We start from the raw sequence: 27,472 nt of genomic DNA on the forward strand, positions 1-27,472 counted from the left end.
CAGTGTGGTTTCAGAAGTGGTAGAGGATGTGTGGATCAGGTGTTTGCTTTGAAGAATGTATGTGAGAAATACTTAGAAAAGCAAATGGATTTGTATGTAGCATTTATGGATCTGGAGAAGGCATATGATAGAGTTGATAGAGATGCTCTGTGGAAGGTATTAAGAATATATGGTGTGGGAGGAAAGTTGTTAGAAGCAGTGAAAAGTTTTTATCGAGGATGTAAGGCGTGTGTACGTGTAGGAAGAGAGGAAAGTGATTGGTTCTCAGTGAATGTAGGTTTGCGGCAGGGGTGTGTGATGTCTCCATGGTTGTTTAATCTGTTTATGGATGGGGTTGTTAGGGAGGTAAATGCAAGAGTTTTGGAAAGAGGGGCAAGTATGAAGTCTGTTGGGGATGAGAGAGCTTGGGAAGTGAGTCAGTTGTTGTTCGCTGATGATACAGCGCTGGTGGCTGATTCATGTGAGAAACTGCAGAAGCTGGTGACGGAGTTTGGTAAAGTGTGTGGAAGAAGAAAGTTAAGAGTAAATGTGAAAAAGAGCAAGGTTATTAGGTATAGTAGGGTTGAGGGTCAAGTCAATTGGGAGGTGAGTTTGAATGGAGAAAAACTGGAGGAAGTGAAGTGTTTTAGATATCTGGGAGTGGATCTAGCAGCGGATGGAACCATGGAAGCGGAAGTGGATCATAGGGTGGGGGAGGGGGCGAAAATTCTGGGGGCCTTGAAGAATGTGTGGAAGTCGAGAGCATTATCTCGGAAAGCAAAAATGGGTATGTTTGAAGGAATAGTGGTTCCAACAATGTTGTATGGTTGCGAGGCGTGGGCTATGGATAGAGTTGTGCGCAGGAGGATGGATGTGCTGGAAATGAGATGTTTGAGGACAATGTGTGGTGTGAGGTGGTTTGATCGAGTGAGTAACGTAAGGGTGAGAGAGATGTGTGGAAATAAAAAGAGCATGGTTGAGAGAGCAGAAGAGGGTGTTTTGAAGTGGTTTGGGCACATGGAGAGAATGAGTGAGGAAAGATTGACCAAGAGGATATATGTGTCGGAGGTGGAGGGAACGAGGAGAAGAGGGAGACCAAATTGGAGGTGGAAAGATGGAGTGAAAAAGATTTTGTGTGATCGGGGCCTGAACATGCAGGAGGGTGAAAGGAGGGCAAGGAATAGAGTAAATTGGAGCGATGTGGTATACCGTGGTTGACGTGCTGTCAGTGGATTGAATCAGGGCATGTGAAGCGTCTGGGGTAAACCATGGAAAGCTGTGTAGGTGTGTATATTTGCGTGTGTGGACGTATGTATATACATGTGTATGGGGGGGGGGGGTTGGGCCATTTCTTTCGTCTGTTTCCTTGCGCTACCTCGCAAACGCGGGAGACAGCGATAAAGTATATAATATATAAATATATATATATATATATATATATATTATCCCTGGGGATAGGGGAGAAAGAATACTTCCCATGTATTCCCAGCGACTAAAAGGGGAGGGAGCGGGGGGCTGGAAATCCTCCCCTCTCAATTTTTTTTAATTTTCCAAAAGAAGGAACAGAGAAGGGGGCCAGGTGAGGATATTCCCTCTGTGGCCCAGGTCTCTGTTCTTAACGCTACCTCGCTAACGCGGGAAATGGTGAATAGTTTGAAAAAAAAAAAAAAAAAGAATATATATATATATATATATATATATATATATATATATCCCTGGGGATAGGGGAGAAAGAATACTCCCAACACATTCCCTGCGTGTCATAGAAGGTGATTAAAGGGGATGGGAGCAGGGGACTAGAAACCCTTCCCTCCTTGTATTCTCACTTTCTAAAAGGGGAAACAGGAGGAGGAGTCATGCAGGGAGTGTTCGTCCTCCTTGAAGGCTCAGATTGGGGTGTCTATATGTGTGTGGATGTAACCAAGATGAGAAAAAAGGAGAGAAAAGTAGTATGTTTGAGGAAAGAACCCTGGATGTTTGGCTTTGAGAGAAACTAAGCTCAAGGGTAAAGGGGAAGAGTGGTTTGGGAATGTCTTGGGAGTAAAGTCAGGGATTGGTGAAAGGACAAGAGGAAAGGAAGGAGTAGCACTCCTCCTGAAGCAGGTGGTGTGGGATTATGCGATAGAGTGTACGAAAGTGAACTTTAGAATAATATGGATAAAACTGAAAGCGGATGGAAAGACATGGGTGGTTATTGGCACCCATGCATCTGGTCATGAGAAGAAAGTTTTTCGAGATCAGCTGAGCGAGTGTGTTAGTAGCTTTGATGTGCAAGACCCGGTTACAGTGATGGGTGATTTGAATGCAAAGGCAAATAATGTGGCAGTTGAGGGTATAATTGGTGTACAAGGGGTGTTCAGTGTTGTAAATGGAAATGGTGAAGAGGTTGTGGATTTGTGTGCTGAAAAAGAACTGATGACTGGGAATACCTGGTTTAAAAAGAGAGATATAAATAAGTATATGTATATGAGTTGGAGAGATGGCCAAAGGGTGTTACTGGATTACGTGTTAATTGATAGCGTGTAAAAGAGGGACTTCTGGATGTTATTGTGCCAAGAGGGGTAGCTGGAGGAATGTCTGATCACTATCTTCTGGAGGTGAAGATTTATAAATGTTTTCAGAAGAGAGAATGTCAGGGAGAAGAGAGTGGTGAGAGTAAGTGAGCTTGGAAAGGAGACTCGTGTGAAGAAGTACCAGGAGAGATTGAGGGCAGACTGGAAAAAGGCGAGTGCAAATGATATAAGGGGAGTGGGAGAGGAATGGGATGCATTTAGGTAAACAGTGATGGCTTGTGCTAAAGATACAAGAGGCAAGAGAAAGGTGGGAAGTGGGCAGGTTAGAAAGGGTAGTGAGAGGTGGGATGAAGAAGTTAGATTGTTAGTGAAATAGAAGAGAGAGATATTTGGATAATTTTGCAAGGAAGTAGTGTAAATCACTGGGAGATGTATAAAAGAAAGCAGCAGGAGGTCAAGAGAAAAGTGTAAGAGGTGAAAAAGAGGGCAAATGAGAGTTGGGGCGAGAAAGTATGTTCAAATTTTAGGGAGAACATAAAAATGTTTTGGAAGGAAATAAATGAAGTGAGTAAGACAAGAGAATAAATGGGAACATCAGTGAAGGGGGGAAATGGGTGAGTAATAAGTAGTGATAAACTGAGCATTCTGAAGGTTTACAGAATGTGTTTGATGATAGAGTGGCAGATATAGAGTGTTTTGGTCAGGGTGGTGTGCGAAGTGAAAGGGTCAGGGAGAATGGTTTGGTAAACGAAGAAGAGATAGTGAAAGCTTTCCTTAAGATGAACGCTGGCAAGGCAGTGGGTTTGGATGGTATTGCAGAGGAATTTATCAAAAAATGGGGTGACTGTGTTGTTGATTGGTTGGTAAGGATATTCAATGTATGTATGGATCACGGTGAAGAGCCTGAGGTTTGGCAAAATGAATGCATAGTGGATAAAGGTCAGTGTTCAAAATACATAGGCATAAGTATATTGAGTATTCCTAGGAAATTACATGGGAGCATATTGATTGAGAGGGTAAAGGGATGTACAGAGCATCAGAGTGGGGAGGAGCAGTGTGGTTTCAGAAGTGGTAGAGATGAGTGGATCAAGTGTTTACTTTGAAGAACGTATGTGAGAAATACTTAAAAAACAGATGGATTTGTGTGTAACATTTATGGATCTGGAGAAGGCAAATGATAGGTTTGATAGAGATGCATTGAGGAAGGATTTGAGAGTATATGGTGTGTTGGATAAGTTGCTAGAAGCAGTGAAAAGTTTCTACCATGGATGTAAGGCATGTGTACAAGTAGGAAAAGAAAAAAGTGATTGGTTCCCAGTGAATGTCAGTTTGTGGCAGGGGTGCATGATGTTTCCGTGGCTGTTTAATTTGTTTATGGATGGGGTGGTTAGGGAGGTGAATGCAAGAGGTTTGGAGCAAGGGGCGCGTATGCTGTCTTTTAGGGATGAGAGGGCTTGGGAAGTCAGTCAGTTGGTGTTAGCTAATGATACAGCACTGGTAACTGATTTGGGTGAGAAACTGCATTAGTTGGTGACTGAGTTTGGTAAAGTGTGTGAAAGAAGAAAGTTGAGGGTAAATGAGAATAAGAGCAAGGTTATTAGGTTCAGTAGGGTTGAGGGACAAGTTTACTGGGAGGCCAGTTTGAATTGAGAAAAACTGAAGGAAGTGAAGTATTTAGATATCTGGGAGTGGACTTGGCAGCAGATGGAACCATGGAAGCAGAAGTGAGTCACAGGGTGGGGCAGTGGGCGAAGGTTCTGGAAGCGTTGAAGAATGTGTGATGTGAACATTATCTCAGAGAGCAAAAATGGGTAAGTTTGAAGGCATAGTGGTTCCAACAATGGTTGCAAAGCATGGGCTATAGATAGGGTTGTGCGGAGAAGGGTGGATGTGTTGGAAATGAAATGTTTGAGGACAATGTGTTGCATGAGGTGGTTTGATCCAGTAAGTAATGTAAGGGTAAGAGAGATGTGTGGTATTATATAGAGTTTGGTTGAGAGAGCAGAAGAGGGTGTGTTGAAATGCTTTGAACACATGGAGAGAATGAGTGAGGAAAGACTGACAAAGGGGATATATCTATCAGAGGTGGAGGGAACAAGGAGAAGCAAGAGACAATATTGGCGGTGGAAGGATGGAGTGAAAAAGATTTTGAGCGATCAGGGCCTGAACATACAGGAGGGTGAAAGGAGTGCAAGGAATAGAGTGAATTGGAACGATGTGATATACCAGGGTTGACGTGCTTTCAATGGATTGAACCAAGGCAGATGAAGTGTCTGGGGTAAACCATGGAAAGGTCTGTGAGGCTTGGATGTGGAACAGGAGCTGTGGTTTCAGTGCATTACAAATGACAGCTAGAAACCAAGTGTGAATGAATGCGGTCTATTTTGTCTTTAATTGGTACTACCTCGTGGGGGGGGCCTCTGTCTCCTATTTGGTGGGATGGCAACAGGAATGGAGGAAAGCAGCAAGTATGAATATGTACATGTGTACATATGTATATGTCTGTATGTATATGTATGTATATGTTGAAATGTATATGTACATATATGTGCATGTATGGGCGTTTATGTATACATATGTGTATACGAGTGATTGGGCAATTCTTCGTTTGTTTCCTTGCAATACCTCTCCAATGCGGGAAACACCGAAAGAGTATGATGATAAAAAAATGTGTATGTGAGTGGTTGGGCCATTTTCTGTCTTTTTCCTAAAACTACCATGCTGATGCAGGAAACAATGACCAAATATAAGAATATATATATTTTCATTTATCATAATTAATAGCTGTCTCCTGCATTAGCTAGGTAGCACAAGGAAACAGAAGAGGAATGGCCCAACCCACCCACATACATATGTACATACAAAAATGCCCACATACGCACATATACATACATATACATTTGAATGTATAACACATATAAATACACAGACATATACCTAGATACACATATACATATCCATACTTGCTGCTTTCATCCATTCCTGTTGCCACCTTGCCACCCATGAAATAGCATCCCACCTCCCGACTCCAGTGAGGCAGTGCCAGGAACAGACAAAAAAGGCCACATTCGTTTACACTGTCTCTAGCTGTCATGTGTAATGCACCGAAACCACAGCTCCCTTTCCATATCCAAGCCCCACAGACCTTTCCAAGGTTTACCCCAGACGTTTCACATGGCATGGTTCAATCCATTGACAGGACGCTCGACCAGGTATACCACATCGTTCCAATTCACTCTATTCTTTGCATGCCTTTCACCCTCCTGTATGTTCAGGCACCGATCGCTTAAAATCTTTTTCACTCCATCCTTCCACCTCCAATTTGGTCTCCCACTTCTTCATCCTTCTACCTCTGACAAATATATCCTTTTTCAATCTTTCCTCAATCATTCTCTCCAAGTGTCCAAACCATTTCAACACACCCTCTTCTGCTCTCTCAACCACACTTTTTATTACCACACATCTCTCTTACCCTTTCATTACTTACTCAACCAAACCACCTTACACCACATTGTCCTCAAACATTTCATTTCCAACACATCCACCATCCTCTGCACAACCCTATCTATAGCCCATGCCTCAACCATTTAGCATTGTTGGAACCACTATTCCTTCAAACGCACCCATTCTTACTCTCCGAAATAACTTTCTCACCTTCCACACATTCTTCAAATCTCCCAGAACCTTCACTCCCTCCCTCACCCTGTGACTCACTTCTGCTTCCATCTGCTGCCAAGTCCACTCTCAGATATCTAAAACACTTCGCTTCCTCCAGCATTTCTCCATTCAAACTTACCTCCCAATTAACTTGTCCCTCAACCCTACTGAACCTAATAACCTTGCTCTTATTCACATTTACTCTCAACTTTCTTCTTTCACACACTTTATCAAACTCAGTCACCAACTTCTGCTGTTTCACACCCGAATTATCCACCAGCGCTGTATTATCAGCGAACAACAACTGACACACTTACCAAGCCCTCTTATCCAGAACAGACTGCATACTTGCCCCTCTGTCCTTTTATTCAAATTTCTAAAAGGGAAACAGAAGGAGGAGTCATGTGGGGAGTGCTCATCCTCCTTGAAGGCTCAGATTGAGGTGTCTAAATGTGTGTGAATGTAACCAAGATGAGTAAAAAGGAGATAGGTAGTATGTTTGAGGAAAGAAACCTAAATGTTTTGGCTCCGAGTGATATGAAGCTCAAGGGTAAAGGGTAAGAATGGTTTGGGAAAGTCTTGGGAGTAAAGTCAGGGGTTGCTGAGAGGACAAGAGCAAAGGAAGAAATAGCACTACTACTGAAGCAGTAGTGGTAATATATGATAGAGTTTAAGAAAGTATACTCTAGATTGATATGGGTAAGACAAAGTGGATGGAGAAAGATGGGTGATTACTGGTGCCTATGCACCTGAGCATGAGAAGAAAGACCATGAGAGGCAAGAGTTTTGGGAGCAGCTGAGTGAGTGCATTAGCAGCTTTGATGTACGAGACCAGGTTATAGAGATGGGCAATTTGAATGCAAAGGCGAGTAATGTGGCAGTTGAGGGTATAATTGGTGTACATGGGGTGTTCAGCGTTGTAAAAAGAAAAGGTGAAGAGTTGTGGATTTATGTGCAGAAAAAGGACTGGTGATTGGGAATACCTGGTTTAAAAAGAGAGATATACATAAGCATATGTATGCGAGTAGCAGAGATGGCCAGAGGGTGATATTGAATTACGTGTTAATTGGTGTATGTGTAGAAGAGAGACTTTTGGATGTTAACGTACTGAGAGGGGCAGCTGGAGGGATGTCTGATCACTATCTTCTGGAGGTGAAGATTTGTAGAGATTTTTAGAAAAGAAGAGAGAATGTTGGAGAGAAGAGAGTGGTGAGTGAGCTAGCTTGGAGAGGAGACTTGTGCGAGGAAGTACCAGGAGATATCAAGTGCAGAATGTCAAAAGGTGAGAGCACATGACACAAGGGGAGTTGGGGAGGAATGGGATGTATTTAGGGAAGCAGTGATGCCTTGCACCAAAGATAAATGTGGCATTAGAAAGGTGGGAGGCGGGCTGATCAGAAAGGGTTGTGAATGGTGCAATGAAGGTAGACAGATTGTTAGTGAAAGGGAAGAGAGAAGTGTTTGGATGATTTTGCAGGGTAGTGCAAATGACTAGGAAATGTATAAAAGAAAGTGGAAGGAGGTCAAGAGAAAGGTACAAAAGGTGAAAAAGAGGGTAAATGAGAGTTGTGGTAAGAGTATCATTAAATTTTAGGGAGAATAAAAAGATGTTTTGGAAGGCAGTAAATAAAGTACATAAGACAAAAGAGCAAATGGGAACATCGGTGAAGGGGGAAAAAGGACAGGAAATAAGAAGTGATGAAGTGAGAAGGAGATGGAGTAAATATTTTGAAGGTCTGTTGAATGTTTTTTATGACAGAGTGGCAGATATAGGGTGCTTTGGTCAGGGTGGTGTGCGAAGTGAGAGGGTCAGAGAAAATGGTCTAGTGAACAGAGAAGAGGTAGTGAAAGCTTTGCAGAAGATGAAAGCCGGCAAGGCAGTGGGTTTGGATGGTAGTGCAGTGAAATTTATAAAAAAAAAAAAAATGGGGGCGACTGCGTTGTTAACTGGTTGGTAAGGATATTCATTAATGCATCAATCATGGTGAAGTGCATAAGGATTGGCAGAATGCAAGCATAGTGCCATTGTACAAAGGCAAAGGGGATAAAGAAGACTGTTCAAATCATAGAGGCACAAGTGTGTTGAATGTTCCTGGGAAATTATATGGGAGGGTATTGATTCAGAGGGTAAAGGCATGTACAGAGCATCAAATTGGGAAAGAGCAGTGTGGTTTCAAAAGTGGTAGAGGATGTGTGAATCAGGTGTTTGCTTTGAAGAATTATTTATTTATTTTATTTATTCTGCTTTGTCGCTGTCTCCCGCGTTTGCGAGGTAGTGCAAGGAAACAGACGAAAGGAATGGCCCAACCCACCCCCATACACAATGTATATACATACACGTCCACACACACAAATATACATACCTATACATCTCAATGTACACATATATATACACACACAGACACATACATATATACCCATGCACACAATTCACACTGTCTGCCTTTATTCATTCCCATCGCCACCTCGCCACACATGGAATACCATCCCCCTCCCCCCTCATGTGTGCGAGGTAGCACTAGGAAAAGACAACAAAGGCCCCATTCGTTCACACTCAGTCTCCAGCTGTCATGCAATAATGCCCAAAACCACAGCTCCCTTTCCACATCCAGGCCCCACACAACTTTCCATGGTTTACCCCAGACACTTCACTTGCCCTGATTCAATCCACTGACAGCACGTCAACCCCGGTATACCACATCGATCCAATTCACTCTATTCCTTGCCCACCTTTCACCCTCCTCCATGTTCAGGCCCCGATCACACAAAATCTTTTTCACTCCATCTTTCCACCTCCAATTTGGTCTCCCACTTCTCCTCGTTCCCTCCACCTCCGACACATATATCCTCTTGGTCAATCTTTCCTCACTCATTCTCTCCATGTGCCCAAACCATTTCAAAACACCCTCTTCTGCTCTCTCAACCATGCTCTTTTTATTTCCACACATCTCTCTTACCCTTACATTACTTACTCGATCAAACCACCTCACACCACACATTGTCCTCAAACATCTCATTTCCAGCACATCTACCCTCCTGCGCACAACTCTATCCATAGCCCACGCCTCGCAACCATACAACATTGTTGGAACCACTATTCCCTCAAACATACCCATTTTTGCTTTCCGAGATAATGTTCTCGACTTCCACACATTCTTCAAGGCTTTCAGGATTTTCGCTCCCTCCCCCACCCTTTGATTTACTTCTGCTTCCATGGTTCCATCTGCTGCCAGATCCACTCCCAGATACCTAAAACACTTTACTTCCTCCAGTTTTTCTCCATTCAAACTTACCTCCCAATTGACTTGACCCTCAACCCTACTGTACCTAATAACCTTGCTCTTATTCACATTTACTCTTAACTTTCTTCTTTCACACACTTTACCAAACTCAGTCACCAGCTTCTGCAGTTTCTCACATGAATCAACCACCAGCGCTGTATCATCAGCGAACAACAACTGACTCACTTCCCAAGCTCTCTCATCCACAACAGACTTCATACTTGCCCCTCTTTCTAAAACTCTTGCATTCACCTCCCTAACAACCCATCCATAAAAAAATTAAACAACCATGGAGACATCACACACCCCTGCCGCAAACCTACATTCACTGAGAACCAATCACTTTCCTCTCTTCCTACACGTACACATGCCTTACATCCTCGATAAAAACTTTTCACTGCTTCTAACAACTTGCCTCCCACACCATATATTCTTAATACCTTCCACAGAAGGTATTAAGGGTGAGAATGTATGCAAGAAATACTTAGATAATCAGATGGATTCATATGTAGCATTTATGGATCTGGAGAAGGCTTATGATAAGGTGGATTCTAGATGCTTTGTGGAAGGTTTGAAGACTATACGGTGTGGAAGGTAAGTCGCTGGAAGCACTGAAAAGTTTTTACCTAGGATGCAAGGCATGTGTATGTGTAGGAAGAGAGAAAAGTGATTGGTCCCCAGTGAATGTTGGTTTGTGGGACGGGTGCATGATGTCTCCATTGTTGTTGAATTTATTTATGGATGAGGTGGTTAGGGAGGTGAATGAAAGTGTTGGAGAAAGGGGCAAGTATGCACCCTGTTCTGGAGGAAATATAAGATATATGAATATGTTTATTTATCTATTCATTCATCATACTTGACCACTGCTTCCCATGCCAGCAAGGTAGCAGAAGGAAACAGACAAAGAAAGACCCATCCACCTATATCTACATACATGTTCATACATGTACATATAAATACATACATATAAATATCAACTTATATACATACACAGCCATACACATATATACACATGCACATATTCATACTCCTTTGCCTTCATCGACTGCAGGCACCACTGTGCTCCACAGATAAAAAGCACTGCCACCCCCTGCATCGGTGAGGTAGCGCCAGGAAAAGACACACACACAAAAAAAAAGGCTACATTTGTTCACACTCAGTCTTTAGAAGTCATGTGTAATGCACTGAATCCATAGCTCCCTATCCACATCCAAGCCCCATAGACCTTTCCATGGTTTATCCCAGATGTTTCATGTCCTGGTTCAGTCCATTGACAGAACATCAACCCCGGTATACCACATTGTTCCAATTCCCTCTAATCCTTGGCACACCTCTCACCCTCCTGTTTGTTCAGGCCCCGGTGACAAAATCTTTTTCACTCCATCATTCCACCTCCAATTTGGTCTCCTGCTTCTCTTTTTTCCCCTCCACCTGACACACATATCCTCTATGTCAACCTTTCTTTAATTATTCTCTCCATATGTCCAAACCATTTCAACACATCCTCTTCAGCTCTCTCAACCACACTCTTTTCAATACCATACATCTCTCTTACCCTTTCATTACTTAATCAAATCGCCTCACACCACATATTGTCCTCAACATTTCCATTTCCAATACATCCACCCTCCTTCATACGACCCTATCTATAGCCCATGCCTCACAACCATATAGTATTGTTGGAACTACTATTCCTTAAATATACCTATTTTCACTCTCCGAGATAATGTTCTCTTTCCACTTATTCTTCATTGCTCCCAATACCTTTGTTCCCTCCCCCACCCTAAGACTCACTTCCACGGTTCCACTCATTGCCAAGTACACTCTCAGATATCTAAAACACTCCACCTCCCACCAATTTTTCTCCATTTAAACTCATATCCCAACTAACTTGTCCCTCAACCCTGCTGAACCTAATAAACTTGCTCTTATTCACATTTACTTGCAACTTTCTCCTTTCACACACTTTTCCAAACTCAGTCACCAACTTCTGCAGTTTTTCACTCGAATCAGCCACCAGTGCTGTATCGTCGGTGAACAATAACTGACTCACTTTCCAGGCCCTCTCATCCACAACAAACTGTATATGCACCCTATCTCCAAAATTCTTGCATTTACCTCCCTAGCCACCCAATCCATGAACAAATCAAACAGACATGGGGACATCACACACCCCTGCTGCAGACCTACCTTCACTGGAAACCAATTACTCTCCTTTCTTCCTACTCACACATATGACTTACACCCTTGATAAATACTTCTCTGCTTCTAAGAGCTTACCACCCACACCGTATACTCTAAAGACTTTCCATAAAGTATCTCTATCAACCCTATCATATGTCCTCTCCAGACCTATAAATGCCACATACAAATCCATCTGTTTTTCCAGGTATTTCTCAAATACATTCATCAAAGCAAACACCTGATCCACACATCCTCTACCATTTCTGATGCTCTTTAGCTGCCTTCACCCTCTTAATCGGTACCCTCCCATACAACTTTCCACGAATATTCAATAAATTTATGCTTCTATAGTTTGAACACACCTTTATCCCTTCTGCCTTTGTACAATGGCACTATCCATGCATTCTGCCAGTCCTCAGGCACTTCACCATCATCCATACATACAGTGAATATCCTTAGTAACCAATCAACAACACAATCACCCCCTTTCTTCATAAATTCAACTGCAATAGCAGAACAAATTGGCTTGATAGGGACTGCACTAGCATTTTTTGCCCATTTGTATCATACCCCAAAACAAGACTGAAATTATGAAAAACACTAGGGCAGCCCAAAATCGTTGGTGATGGTGATGATGGTGGGGGAAGGGGTAGCAATAGCTGATGGTAAGTCTGCCTGGAGCTATTATGGTGGGACAATATTTTTTGTTGTTGTCTCCCACACATCTGCTTTTCTACCCTACCCACATGTGCTTTCTGGTGGATTTGTGCTGCAATGCCTGGCCCCAAGGACTTGTTGAAAGAGGCTATTGCTGCTACTGTATCCTTCACAATCAGGGAAGAGTAATAAAGAATTAGCTGAAAGTTCAGGGCTGGCACTATGAAATGTGCAAAGATGGACGAAGCACTTTGTTGACAGTGGTGGCACTGACATTCCTTCCCAGAAGAAATAACCTGGATGACCTTGTATCACTTCCTAAAGCACTCTGAAGGTTATCCAATATCAGGTAAACAAGAATCCACATATTTCAGCACAACATTTGAAAGAAGATAATCCTAGGCTGCTTGGTCATGTGTCTGAGCTATTGTTCATACCCAGCTCCCTGATGACTCTAAATTCAAGAGATGTATGCCTCACAAGAAACCACTTCTGACAGCCTGCCAGTTCAAGAATAGACTTGCAATTGCTAAGAAATATTTGCAGCGACAACAAAAAGGGGAAGAAAGTGTGGTCTGGTAAGGCTACATTTGGTGTTACTGGTAGTCATAGATGCAAAGTGTACCGGATGTCAGGTAGTGACCCATACGACCCTAAGTACATTCAAGCAACTGTAAAATTTCCAGATTCACTAATGGTTTGAGGAGCTTCTGGCTATAATGGTGTTAGAAGTTATGTTTTTACCTTGAAATGTAACAATGAGTCAGAATCGATAACTGGAGCTGCTGTGTGATGAATTACCAGACTGTTTTGAGAAGACTGGTTGTGACATTTTTATGTAAGATGGTGTACCGTGCCACACCACTTAATCAATATGTGACTGGTCTGCATTTTGTGGTAGGACATACATTCAGGACTGGCCAAGTAATTCACATGACTTCAATCCTATTGAGAACTTGTAGTTGATTATAAAGTCACAGTTGTGTAGGTGGGCTACACCCATCATTCTCAAGCTCCAGGATGCCATTCCAGATATTTGGGACAACCTTTACCCTAAATACCTTCAGCATCTAGCAGCATCTGTTCCCAAGCACCTTCACAACTGTATTAAGGTCAGGGGATGTCATGAAGTAGGGGGGGGGGGGGGGGTTGAATACCTATTTTATCTTGTTTATTGATATATCTATGATGCATCACACTAAGTTGGGCACATCAGTTTTTTCCACCAGCACTGTACATGAGTGGATGTGGACTTTCGCTGTCTGTTTCTTGGCACTACCTCGCTAATGTGGGAAATGGTGATCAAGAAAAAGAATATGATAAAAACTTTCATTCAAGCTAGTTTTTTCTAGCCTTCTCAAAACAGGGCTGGCTAAATAGTAATAGCAATGTCCACAATAGTTATACCTGTACTGCATTTCTTTTTTTTTTCTTTTTTACAGAAATGCCTTTCCTGCCTTTATGAGGTAGCATCAGAAAAAGATGTCAAATGGCTTCATTTCCACACAGTCTCTGGCTGTCATAACCAATGAACTGGAACCAAAGTTTATCACTGACAGCAAATACTCATACTATGCATGGTTTATCATGAATTTCTATTCAAGCTATCTTTTTTCTAGCTTTCAAAAATATTGCTAAATACAAATAGTCAAAAGCAGTTACACCTGTATTGTACACTTTTTCTTATACAAGAAAGCCTTTCTTGCCTTCAGGAAGTAGCATCACAAAGGGATGCACAATGGTCTCATTTCCATACGGTCTCTGGCTGTTATGTATAATGAACTGGAACCAAAGTCTATCAACAGTAAATATTCGTAGACTATCCATGGTTTGTCCTGAACACTCAATGTGCCCTAGTTCAGTATACCTTGGTTCAATTTTCTGCCACATTTTCTCCTAGGTGCCTACAGCACACTACTTCCTCTGAGTCCTCTGATTCAAACTCATATTCAATCTGTTCTGTCCCCACATCCCCTAAAAACATCACCACTAAACCTAGTCATAGCTATACACAATTACAGTAAAATTCATGTTCTGAAAAACATTCATACATGAGTAGCACATAAATATTACAGAATATCAATCAGGAGTTACCAGTTCCTATGAACAAATGGCCTCATTTTCTGAAAGGCTACAACCTGTCATTAACATCTCTGATATGGCAAGCTTCCATGCTTTAGAAAAGCAATAAATGCCATATCAGCAACATAATATGTATAATGGCATGCAGAAAAACTGTATGCAGCATACTTGCTAACATGGTTTATGAGTTTCATTTCAAAAAAAAATGTCCATCTTGGAACCTTAAGATTACTACCGTTTTCTGCAATATTAGGATGGACACATGAAAGAAGGAAAGATCAAAGAAAGCAACGAAGTGTGTTTTGTGCTCTGAAGCTCAACACAATTTGAGAAGAGACTCTACAAGTGTAAAATTCCCTTCTATACATAATCAATCACAAGAAGGTAACTAGCAACAAAATGTTTCTTTAAGATCTGTACTGATGTCAATGTCTAAGGATAAATTTTGCCAACGCATCTCTAAACTACATTTACCATGTGCAGCAGTACAGGAAACTGTCCAAAGACGTATGAATTCTTACTTGTAGGTGAGAATCCCAGTAACTCTTCTTCCTGTTGCTCCCTCTCTCTGTGAGCTGCTGAAAGTTTCTGGCCAGGTTTATGATCCACAGTCAAGTATGGAGAAAAACATGGAAGTAGAAAGGAGACCAGACCTCCCTCATCTTTGCCATCTTTAATGTTTAATCCTGGGAATCCTATTTGGTACTTTGAGTTTACTCTCATCTCTAATATCATTTCAAGGATCTGAAAAATATTGATTTCATAAATCTTTAAGATCTGCAGGCTCCTATATAACTGCATCAGACTAGTTTTTATCCAACATGTATACATAATATTTGCTATTTAAGAAATTATGTCCTAGATAAGCTTAACATCTTAGAATCACCAAGGTGTATAAATCAGATTTAAGCATAAACTACAAATCCGATCATGTTCAACTATCATACAACAATCATGTATCAAATCTATATAAACTAGGAAAAACAAAATCATCTTTCGCCCAGTCATGGTCACCACACATTCTTTAACATCACATTTTTCCTTTTTTTCAAGACTATCTCTGGGGTTAGGGGTGAAATAATTCTACCCACATTTTCCCTTCTTGTATATCAGTTTCTAAAAGATGAAACAGGAGCAGCTAAGCAAGGAGTACTTATCCTCCTTGAAAGCTCAAGCCTAGGCATTTGAATGTTGCTTATCCTTCTTGAAAGATAGGTAATATGGTTGAAGAAAGGAACCCAGATGCTCTGGCTCTCTGTGAAACAAAACTTAAGGATAAAGGGGAGGATGGTATGGAGATATCTTTGGAGTAAAGCCTGGGGTCATTGAGAGGGCAAGGGCTAAGGAAGGGGTAGAAGCACTGCCAAAGCAGTTGTGGGAATGTGCGAGTAAGGAAGAGAGCTCCACACTAATGTGGGCAAAACTGAAAAAAGGTATATCAAAATGGGTGACTCTTAGTGCTTATGCCTCTGGCCTGAGAAAGAAGAAGCGAAGCAAGTGTTTTTGGAAGCAGGTGTATCAGGTTGTCAGCACATTGATACATCAGTGCTGGGTAATTAAAAAATGAAAGTAATATGGCAGTTGAGGATATAACCAAGGACACACCATTTTCAGTAAGGTGAACAGCTTGTAGAATTATGCACTTAAAAAGGACTTTTGATTGAGAATAACTGGTTAAAAAAGATCGACATACATAAATATATGAAGGAAAGTAGGTAAAATGATAAGGGGGCATCATTATATTACACACTGATTGACAGGCATACAAAAGAGACTTTTTTATATGAGTCTACATGAGAAAGACAGACAACAGGATGCCTGATTGGCCCATTACTGGTTTGTTGGAAAGATAAAAAAAAAAAAAAGTAATTCTGCTCAGTAGCTTTTTAAGCTATCACAGACCCCTCACTGCTGCAATTTAGCATTCTGTGTCCCCATTACCACTGTCATTTATGCGTTTGTTTCTGGCGTTTTTCTCAGTGAATACCTGAATTCATAATATATGTGTCCAAAACAACCTTTGGAGATATCTATAGTTTTGGCATTCACTGCATCTGATGGTAACTTATTCCAGTGCTCAACAAACCTATAGGAAAAGCTTTTTCCACGTCTGTACTACATCTTTTAGCTTTGAATTTAATTCCATTTGTCCCAGTAACTGCATTTTCTCGTAATTTGAGAAGATGCTTGTGGTTTATTTCATCGAACTTCTTCAGAATTTTGAAAACTTGGACTATGTTGCCACAAAGTCTATGTTTTTTAAGAGAAAAGAGATCCAATCATTTTAGCCTCTCCACACATCAGCTCTCTAAGGGATATAATCAAATTTGTCATGAGTCTTTGTACCTGCCTTAATCTTTCCATAGCTTTTTATAGTTTGGGGACCAAAAATGGACTGCATATTCAAGGTGTGGTCTTACCAGAGAATTATGAAACCTAACATTTGGTTGCCTTTTTACTTGCTGCTTGACAATGTTTAGTGTATTTCAAATTGTTGCTAATGACAACTCAAAGGTCCTTTTCTTAATTAACTTTAGTTAGAGACTTTCCAAACAGTTTGTAGTCTAACATATATTCTTGTCTCCAAAGGGCATAACTTTACACTTGTCTACATTACTTCATTTGCCATCTATCTGACCACTCTGCTACTAAGTTAAGATCTCTCTGAATCATTTCACAGTCCTGCATGTTCACAGCTCAAACTCCTAGAAACACTCCTTTCCTTGTATTTTAACTTTCTAAAAAGGGAAACAGGAGTCACGCGGGGTGTGCTCATCCTCCTTGAAAGCTCACACTGGGGTGTCTAAATGTGTGTGGATGTAACCAAGATGAGAAAAAAGGAGAAATAGGTAGTATGTTTGAGGAAAGGAACCTGGATGTTTTGTGTCTCACTGAAACGAAGCTCAAGGGTAAAAGGGAAGAGTGGTTTGGAAATGTCTTGGGAGTAAAGTCAGGGGTTAGTGAGAGGGCAAGAGCAAGGGAAGGAGTAGCACTACTCCTGAAACAGGAGTGGTGGGAGTATGTGATAGAGTGTAAGAAAGCAAACTCTAGATTGATATGGGTAAAACAAAGTAGATGGAGAGAGATGGGTGATTATTGGTGCATGTGCACCTGGGCATGAGAAGAAAGATCACAAGAGGCAAGTGTTTTGGGAGCAGCTGAATGAGTGTGTTAGTAGTTTTGATGCACAAGACCGGGTTATAATGATGGGTGATTTGAATGCAAAGGTGAGTAATGTAGCAGTTGAGGGAATAATTGGTGTACATGGGGTGTTCAGTGTTATAAACGGAAATGGTGAAGAGCTTGTAGATTTACATGCTGAAAGAGGACTGGTGATTGGGAATATCTGGTTTAAAAAGAAAGATATACATAAGAATACTTATGTAAGTAGGAGAGATAGCCAGACAGCATTTTTGGATTACGTGTTAATTGACAGGAGCACGAAAGAGAGACTTTTGGATGTTAACGTGCTGAGAGGTGCAACTGGAGGGATGTCTTATCATTATCTTGTGGAGGCGAAGGTGAAGATTTGTAGAGGTTTTCAGAAAAGAAGAGAGAATGTTGGGGTGAAGAGTGGTGAGAGTAAGTGAGCTGAGGGAAGGAGACTTGTGTGATGAAGTACCAGGAGAGACTGAGTACAGCTGTAATGGAAAAAGGTGAGAACAAAGGAGGTAAGGGGAGTAGGGGAGGAATGGGATGTATTAAGGAAAGCAGTGACGGCTTGTGCAAAAGATGCTTGTGGCATGAGAAAGCATGGGAGGTGAGCAGATTAGAAAGGGTAATGAGTGGTGGGATGAAGAAGTAAGATTATTAGTGGAAGAGAGAAGCACTTGGACAATTTTTGCAAGGAAATAATGCAAATGATTGGGAGATGTATAAAAGAAAGAGGCAGGAGGTCAAAAGAAAGGTGCAAGAGGTGAAAAAGAGGGCAAATGAGAGTTGGGGTGAGAGAGTATCATTAAATTTTAGGGAGAATAAAAAGATGATTTGGAAGGAGGTAAAGTGCATAAGACAAGGGAACAAATGGGAACTTCAGTGAATGGGGCAAATGGGGAGGTGATAAGTACTGGTGATGTGAGACGGAGATGGAGTGAGTATTTTGAAGGTTTGTTGAATGTGTTTGATGATAGAGTGGCAGATATAGGGTGTTTTGGTCGAGGTGGTGTGCAAAGTGGGAGGGTTAGGGTGAATGATTTGGTAAACAAAGAAGAGGTAGTAAAAGCTTTGCGGAACATGCAAGCCAGCGGGTTCGGATGGTATTGCAGTGGAATTTATTAAAAACGGGGGTGACTGTTTTGTTGACTGGTTGGTAGGATTATTTAATGTATGTATGACTCATGGTGAGGTGCCTGAGGATTGGCAGAATGCTTGCATAGTGCCATTGTACAAAGGCAAAAGGGATAAAAGTGAGTGCTCAAATTACAGAGGTATAAGTTTGTTGAGTATTCCTGGGAAATTATATGGGAGGGTATTAATTAGGAGGGTGAAGGCATGTACATAGTATCAGATTGGGGAAGAGCAGTGTGGTTTCAGAAGTGGTAGAGGATGTGTGGATCAGGTGTTTGCTATGAAGAATGTATGTGAGAAATACTTAGAAAAGCAAATGGATTTGTATGTAGCACTTATGGATCTGGTGAAGGTATACGACAGAGTTGATAGAGATGATCTGTGGAAGGTATTAAGAATATATGGTATGGGAGGCAAGTTATTAGAAGCAGTGAAAAGTTTTTATCAAGGATGTAAGGCATGTGTATGTGTAGGAAGAGAGGAAAGTAATTGGTTCTCAGTGAATGTTGGTTTGCGGCAGGGGTGCGTGATGTCTCCATGGGTGTTTAATTTGTTTATGGAAGGGGTTGTTAGGGAGGTGAATGCAAGAGTTTTGGAAAGAGGGGCAAGTAGGCAGTCTGTTGTGGATGAGAAAGCTTGGGAAGTGAGTCAGTTGTTGTTCGCTTATAATACAGCGCTGGTGGCTGATTCCGGTGAGAAACTGCAGAAGCTGGTGACTGAGTTTGGTAAAGTGTGTGAAAGAAGAATCCTGAGAGTAAATGTGAATAAGAGCAAGGTTATTAGCTACAGTAGGGTTCAAGGACAAGTCAACTGTTAGAAACTTTGAATGGAGAAAAACCAGAGGAAGTGAAGTGTTTTAGATACCTGGGAGTGGATTTGGCAGCAGATGGAACCATGGAAGCAGAAGTAAATCATAGGGTGGGGGAGGGGGTGAAGGTTCTGGGAGCGTTGAAGAATGTGTGGAAGACGAGAACATTATCTTGGAAAGCAAAAATGGGTATGTTTCAAGGAATAGTGGTTCCAACAATGATATATGGTTGTGAGGCATGGGCTATAGATAGAGTTGTGCAGTGGAGGGTGGATGTGTTGAACACGAGATGTTTGAGGACAATATGTGGTGTGAGGTGGTTTGATCGAGTAAGTAATGAAAGGCTAAGAGAGATGAGTGGTAATAAGAAGAGTGTGGTTCAGAGAGCAGAAGAGGGTGTTTTGAAATAGTTTGGTCACCTGGAGAGAATGAGTGAGGAAAGATCGACAAAGAGGATATATGTGTCAGAGGTGGAGGGAACAAGAAGTAGGAGACCAAACTGGAGGTGGAAAGATGGAGTGAAAAAGATTTTGAGTGACCGGAGCCTGAACATGCAGGAGGGTGTAAGACATGCAAGGAATAGAGTGAATGGGAACGATGTGGTATACTGGGGTTGACGTGCTGTCAATGGATTGAACCAGGGCATGTGAAGCGTCTGGGGGTAAACCATGGAAAGTTCTGTGGGGCCTGGATGTGGAAAGGGAGCTGTGGTTTCGGTGCATTATACATGACAGCTAGAGACTGAGTCTGAACGAATGTGGCCTTTGTTGTCTTTTCCTAGCACTACCTCGCGCACATGTGGGGGGGAGGGTGTTGTTATTTCATGTGTGGTGGGGTGGTGACGGGAATGAATAAGGGCACACAGTATGAATTATGTACATGTGTATATATGTATATGTCTGTAAGTGTGTATTGTATACGTTGAGATGTATAGGTATGTATATGTGCGTGTGTGGACATGTATGTATATACATGTGTATGTGGGTGGGTTGAGCCATTCTTTCGTCTGTTTCCTTGCGCTACCTTGTTAATGCGGGAGACAGCGACAAAGTAAAAAGGAAAAAAAAAATAATAAATCTATTCATTCATTATACCTTGCCGCCATCTCCCACGTTAGCTAGGTAGCACAAGGAAACAGAAGAAAGAATGGCCCAACCCACCCACATATACATGTATATACATACACGTCCACACACGCACCTATTCATACCTATACATTTCAACATAAACATAGATACATACATATATACACATGTACATAATTCATATGTGCTGTCTTATTCATTCCCGTTGCCACCCCTCCACACATGAAATGACAACCCCCTCCCCCCCGCATTCGCACAAGGTAACGCTAGGAAAAGACAACAAAAGCCACATTCGTTCACATTCAGTCTCTAGCTGTCATGTATAATGCACTGAAGCCACAGCTACCTTTCCACATCAAGGCCCCACAAAACTTTCCATGGTTTAACCCTGATGCTTCTCATGCCCTGGTTCAATCCATTGACAATACGTCAACCCCAGTATACCACATCGTTCCCATTCACTCTATTCCTTGTACGCCTTTCACCCTCCTGCATGTCGAGGCCCCAATCATTCAAAATCTTTTTCACTCCATCTTTCCACCTCCAATTTGGTCTCCCACTTCTCCTCATTCCCTGCACCTCTGACACATATATTCTCTTGGTCAATCTTTCCTCACTCATTCTCTCCCTGTGACCAAACCATTTCAAAATACTCTCTTCTGCTCTCTCAACCACACTCTTTTATATTACCACAGAGATCTCTTACCCTTTCATTACTTAATCAAACCACCTTACACCACACTGTCCTCAAACATCTCATTTCCAACACATACACCCTCCTCCGTGCAGCCCTATATATAGCCCATGCCTCACAACCATATAGCATTGTTGGAACCACTATTCCTTCAAACATACCTATTTTTGCTTTCTGAGATAATGTTCTCGCCATCCACACATTTTCCAATGCTCCCAGATCTTTCACCCCCTCCCTCATCCTGTGACTCACTTCCGCTTCAATGGTTCCATCCACTGCCAAATCCACTCCCAGATAACACTTCACTAATTCCAGTTTTTCTCCATTCAAACTTACCTCCCATTTGACTTGTCCCTGAACCCTACTGTACCTAATAACCTTGCTCTTATTCACATTTACTCTCAACTTTATTCTTTCACACACTTTACCAAGCTCAGTCATCAGTTTCTGCACTTTCTCACACGAATCAGCCAACAGCTCTGTATCATCAGCGAACAAAATCCGACTTAATTCCCAAGCTTTCTCATCTTCAACAGACTGCATACTTGCCCCTCTCTCCAAAACTCTTGCATTGACCTCCTTAACAACTCCATCCATAAAAAATCAAACAACCATGGAGACATCACGCACCCTTGCCACAAACAGACATTCAGTGAGAACCAATCACTTTCCTCTCTCCCTACTTGTACCCATGCCTTACATCCTTGGCATAAAATTTTCACTACTTCTGACAACTTACCTCCCACATGATATACTCTTAAAACCTTCCACAAAGCATCTGTATGAACTCTATCATATGCCTTCTCCAGATCCATAAATGCTATATACAAATCCATTTGCTTTTCTACATATTTCTCGCATACATTCTTCAAAGCAAACACCTAATCCACACATCCTCTACCACTTCCGAAACCACACTGCTCTTCCCTAATCTGATGCTCTGCAGATGCCTTCACCCTCTCAAAAAATACCCTCCCATATAATTTCCCAGGAATACTCAACAAACTTATACCTCTGTAATTTGAGCACTCACCTTTATCCCCTTTGCCTTTGTACAATGGAACTATGCATGCATTCTGCCAATCCTCAGGCACCTCACTATGAGTCAAACCTACATTAAATATCCTTACCAACCAGTGAAGAACACTGCAATACCATCCAAAATCCACTGCCTTGCCAGCTTTCATCTGCAAAGCTTTTACTACCTCTTCTCTGTTTACCAAATCATTCTCCTCAACCCTCTCAGTTCACACACCACATCGTCCAAAACACCCTATATCTGCCACTCTATCATCTAACACATTCAACAAACCATCAAAATACTCACTCCATCTCCTCCTCACATCACCACTACTAGTTATCACCTCACATATTTGTTCTCTTGACTTACGCACTTTATTTAACTCCTTCCAAAACATCTTTTTATTCTCCCTAAAATCTAATGATACTCTCTCACCCCAACTCTTATTTGCCCTTTTTCACCTCTTGCACCTTTCTTTTGAAAACCTGCTTCTTTCTTTTATACATTTCCCAGTCATTTGCACTATTTCCCTGTAAATATCATCCAAATGCCTCTCTCTTCTCTTTCACTAATAATCTTACTTCTTCATCCCACATCTCACTACCCTTTCTAATCTGCCCACCACCCACGCTTCTTATGCCACAAGCATCTTTTGCCCAAGCCATCACTGCTTCCCTAAATACATCCCATTCCTCCCCCACTCCCCTGACATCCTCTGCTCTCACCTTTTTCCATTCTGCAATCAGTCTCTCCTGGTACTTCCTCACACAAGTCTCCTTCCCAAGCTCACTTACTCTCACCACTCTCTTCACCCTAACATTCTCTCTTCTTTTCTGAAAACCTCTACAAATCTTCACCTTCGCCTCCACAAAATAATGATCAGACATCCCTCCAGTTGCACTTCTCAGCGCATTAACATCCAAAAGTCTTTCTTTCGCGCGCCTATCAATTAACACATAATCCAATAACCCTCTCTGGCCATCTCTCCAACTTACATACATATACTTATGTATCTCTCTCTTTTTATACCAGGTATTCCCAATCACTAGTCCTTTTTCAGCACATAAATCTACAAGCTCTTCATTTCCATTTACAACACTGAACACCCCATGTACACCAATTATTCCTTTAACTGCCACACTACTCACCTTTGCATTCAAATCACCCGTCACTATAACCCGGTTTTGTGCGTAAAAACTACTAACACACTCACTCGGCTACTCCCAAAACACTTGCCTCTCATGATCTTTCTTCTCATGCCTAGGAGCATAGATCCCAACAATCACCCATCTCTCTCCATCCATTTTCAGTTTCACCCATATCAATCGAGCTTACTTTCTTACACTCTATCACATACTCCTACAACTCCTGTTTCAGAAGTAGTGCTTTTCCTTCCTTTGCTCTTGTCCTCTCATCAACCCCTGACTTTACTCCCAAAACATTCCCAAACCACTCTTCCCCTTAACGTTTGAGCTTCGTTTCACTCAAAGCCAAAACACCTAGGTTCCTTTCCTTAAACATACTACCTATCTCTCCTTTTTTCTCACCTTGGTTACATCCACACACATTTAGACACCCCAATCTGAGCCTTCGAGGAGGATGAGCACTCCTCACATGACTCCTTTTTCCGTTTCACCATTTAGAAAGTTAAAACACAAGGAGGGGAGGGTTTCTAGCCTCCCATTCCCGTCCCCTTTAACCGCCTTGTACGACACATGAGGAATACTTGGGAAGTATTCTTTCTCCCCCTATCCCCAAGGATATATATGCGTGTACACGAGACGATGGGCCATTCTTCATCTGTCTCCAGGTGCTGCCTTACTGTATGACACCAGGATTAGTTTAAGTGATAGGTGATTTAAATGTGAAGGTGATTAATGTGGCAGTTGAGGGTATAATTGGTATATATGGGGTATTCAAAGTTGTGAATGGAAATGGTGAAGAGCTTACGGATCTATGCTCAAAAAAACTGGCTACTGGGAATACCTGGTTAGGAAACAGAAATATAAACAAGTATACATATGCGAGTAGGAGAGATGGTCAAAGAGCATTGTTGGATTACGTGTTAATTGATATGCATGTAAAAGAGACACTTTTGGATGTTAATGTGCTGAGAGAGGCAGCTGAAGGGATGTCTGATCACTATTTTGTGAAGGGAAAGGTGAAGATTTGTAGAGGTTTCAAAAAAGAAAGAGAGAATGTCGGGGAGAAGACAGCGGTAAGAGTAAGTGAGCTCAGAAAGGAGACTTGTATGAGGAAGTAACAGGTGAGATTGAGTGTAGAATGACAAAAGGCAAGAGCAAATGACGTAAGGAGAGTGAGTGAGGAATGGAATACATGGAGGGAAGCTGTGGTGACTTGTGCAAATATGCATGGGGCATGAGAAAGGTGGGAAGATTAAAAAGGCTAGTGAGTGGTGGGGGGAACAAGTAAAGTTGTTAGTGAAAGAGAAAAGAGAGGACTATGGAGAATACTTGCAAGGAAGGAGTGCAAATGACTTGGAGATGTATAAAAGAAAGTGGAAGGAGGTCAAGAGAAAGGTGCAAGGGTTGAAAAAGAGGGCAAATGAGAGCTGGAGTGAGAGAGTATCATTAAACTTTAGGAAGAATAAAATGATGTTTTGGGAGGGGATGAATAATGTGAGTAAGACAAGAACAAATAGGAACATCAGTGAAGGGGAAAAGTGGAGAAGTAATAACAGGCAGTGATGAAGTGAGAAGATGGAGTGAGTACTCTGAAGGTTTGTTAAAGATGTTTAATGATAGCGAGTGGTAGATACAAGGGGTTTTGGTTGGGGTGTTGTGCAAAGTGGGAGGATCAGGGAAAATGGTTTGGTTGAGAGAGAAGAGGTAGTGAAAGCTTTGCGGAAGATGAAATCCAACAAGGTGACGAGTTTGGATGATACTGCAGTAGAATTTATTAAGAAATGGGGTGATTGTGTTGTTGATTGCTTGGTAAGGATATTCAATGCATCTATGGATCATGGTGAAGTGCCTGAGAATCGGCAGAATGCATGCATAGTGCCACTGAACAAAGGCAAAGGCAAAGGGGATAAAGGTGAGTGTTGAAACTCCAGAGGCATAAGTTTGTTGAGTATTCCTGGGAAATCATATGGCAGAGTATTGACTGATAGGGTGAAGTCATTTACAGATAATCAGACTGGGGAAGAGCAGTGTGGTTTCATAAGCGGTAGAGGATGTGTGAATCAAGTGTTTGCTTTGAAGAATGTGGATGAGAAATGCTTAAAAAATCACACATGAATTTGTATGTAGCATTTCTAGATCTGGAGAAGGCATATGATAGGGTTGATAGAGATGCTTAGCGGAAGGTCTTAAGAGCATATGGTGCGGGAGGTGAGTTGCCAGAAGCAGTGAAAAGTTTATACCAAGGATGTAAGGCATGTTTAAAAAAAAAAAAAAAAAAAAAAAAAAAAAAAAGAGAGAGAGAGAGAGAGAGAGAGAGAGAGAGAGAGAGAGAGTTCCCAGTGAATGTAGATCTGCAGCAGGGGTGTGTGATGTCCCCATGGTTGTTTAATTAGTTTATAGATGGGGTGGTTAGGAAGGCAAATGAAAGTTTTGGAGAGAGGAGTAAGTATGCAGTCCATTGGGGATGAGAGGGCCTGGGAAGTAAGTCAGTTGTTGTTTGCCGATGATACAACTCTGGCGGCTGACTCAAGTTTGAAACTGCAGAACATTCGTGACAGTTTGGAGAGGTATGTGAAAGGAGAGAGTTTAGAGGAAATATGGACTGCGCAAAAGATGCTTGTGGCACGAGAAGAGTGGGAGGTGGGTTGATTAGAAAGGGTAGTGAGTGGTGGGATGAAGAAGTAAGAGTATTAGTGAAAGAGAAGAGAGAGGCATTTGGACGATTTTTGCAGGGAAAAAATGCAATTGAGAGGGAGATGTATAAAAGAAAGAGACAGGAGGTCAAGAGAAAGGTGCAAGAGGTGAAAAAAAGGGCAAATGAGTGTTGGGGTGAGAGAGTATCATTAAATTTTAGGGAGAATAAAAAGATGTTCTGGAAGGAGGTAAATAAAGTGCGTAAGACAAGGGAGCAAATGGGAACTTCAGTGAAGGGCGCAAATGGGGAGGTGATAACAAGTAGTGGTGATGTGAGAAGGAGATGGAGTGAGTATTTTGAAGGTTTGTTGAATGTGTTTGATGATAGAGTGGCAGATATAGGGTGTTTTGGTCGAGGTGGTGTGCAAAGTGAGAGGGTTAGGGAAAATGATTTGGTAAACAGAGAAGAGGTAGTGAAAGCTTTGCGGAAGATGAAAGCCGGCAAGGCAGCAGGTTTGGATGGTATTGCAGTGGAATTTATTAAAAAAGGGGGTGACGGTATTGTTGACTGGTTGGTAAGGTTATTTAATGTATGTATGACTCATGGTGAGGTGCCTGAGGATTGGCGGAATGCGTGCATAGTGCCATTGTACAAAGGCAAAGGGGATAAGAGTGAGTGCTCAAATTACAGAGGTATAAGTTTGTTGAGTATTCCTGGTAAATTATATGGGAGGGTATTGATTGAGAGGGTGAAGGCATGTACAGAGCATCAGATTGGGGAAGAGCAGTGTGGTTTCAGAAGTGGTAGAGGATGTGTGGATCAGGTGTTTGCTTTGAAGAATGTATGTGAGAAATACTTAGAAAAGCAAATGGATTTGTATGTAGCATTTATGGATCTGGAGAAGGCATATGATAGAGTTGATAGAGATGCTCTGTGGAAGGTATTAAGAATATATGGTGTGGGAGGCAAGTTGTTAGAAGCAGTGAAAAGTTTTTATCGAGGATGTAAGGCATGTGTACGTGTAGGAAGAGAGGAAAGTGATTGGTTCTCAGTGAATGTAGGTTTGCGGCAGGGGTGTGTGATGTCTCCATGGTTGTTTAATTTGTTTATGGATGGGGTTGTTAGGGAGGTAAATGCAAGAGTTTTGGAAAGAGGGGCAAGTATGAAGTCTGTTGGGGATGAGAGAGCTTGGAAAGTGAGTCAGTTGTCGTTCGCTGATGATACAGCGCTGGTGGCTGATTCATGTGAGAAACTGCAGAAGCTGGTGACTGAGTTTGGTAAAGTGTGTGGAAGAAGAAAGTTAAGAGTAAATGTGAATAAGAGCAAGGTTATTAGGTACAGTAGGGTTGAGGGTCAAGTCAATTGGGAGGTGAGTTTGAATGGAGAAAAACTGGAGGATGTGAAGTGTTTTAGATATCTGGGAGTGGATCTGGCAGCGGATGGA

General features: G+C 41.8%; 1 protein-coding gene across 8 annotated transcripts in view; it reads right to left on the bottom strand.

Annotated features, from left to right (window-relative positions):
- LOC139753730 (tuberin-like) overlaps positions 1–27,472 on the bottom strand; it is a 582,506-nt gene that overhangs the window by 438,469 nt on the left and 116,565 nt on the right. For all 8 annotated transcript variants that reach the window (XM_071670514.1, XM_071670517.1, XM_071670516.1 and 5 more), the window contains one exon: positions 14,875–15,097. In XM_071670514.1, coding sequence (XP_071526615.1) covers positions 14,875–15,097 — 223 coding nt within the window. The remainder of the gene's footprint in view (positions 1–14,874; positions 15,098–27,472) is intronic.

This window comes from Panulirus ornatus, chromosome 15 (assembly GCF_036320965.1).
Source record: "Panulirus ornatus isolate Po-2019 chromosome 15, ASM3632096v1, whole genome shotgun sequence".
Taxonomy (NCBI): Eukaryota; Metazoa; Arthropoda; class Malacostraca; order Decapoda; family Palinuridae; genus Panulirus; species Panulirus ornatus.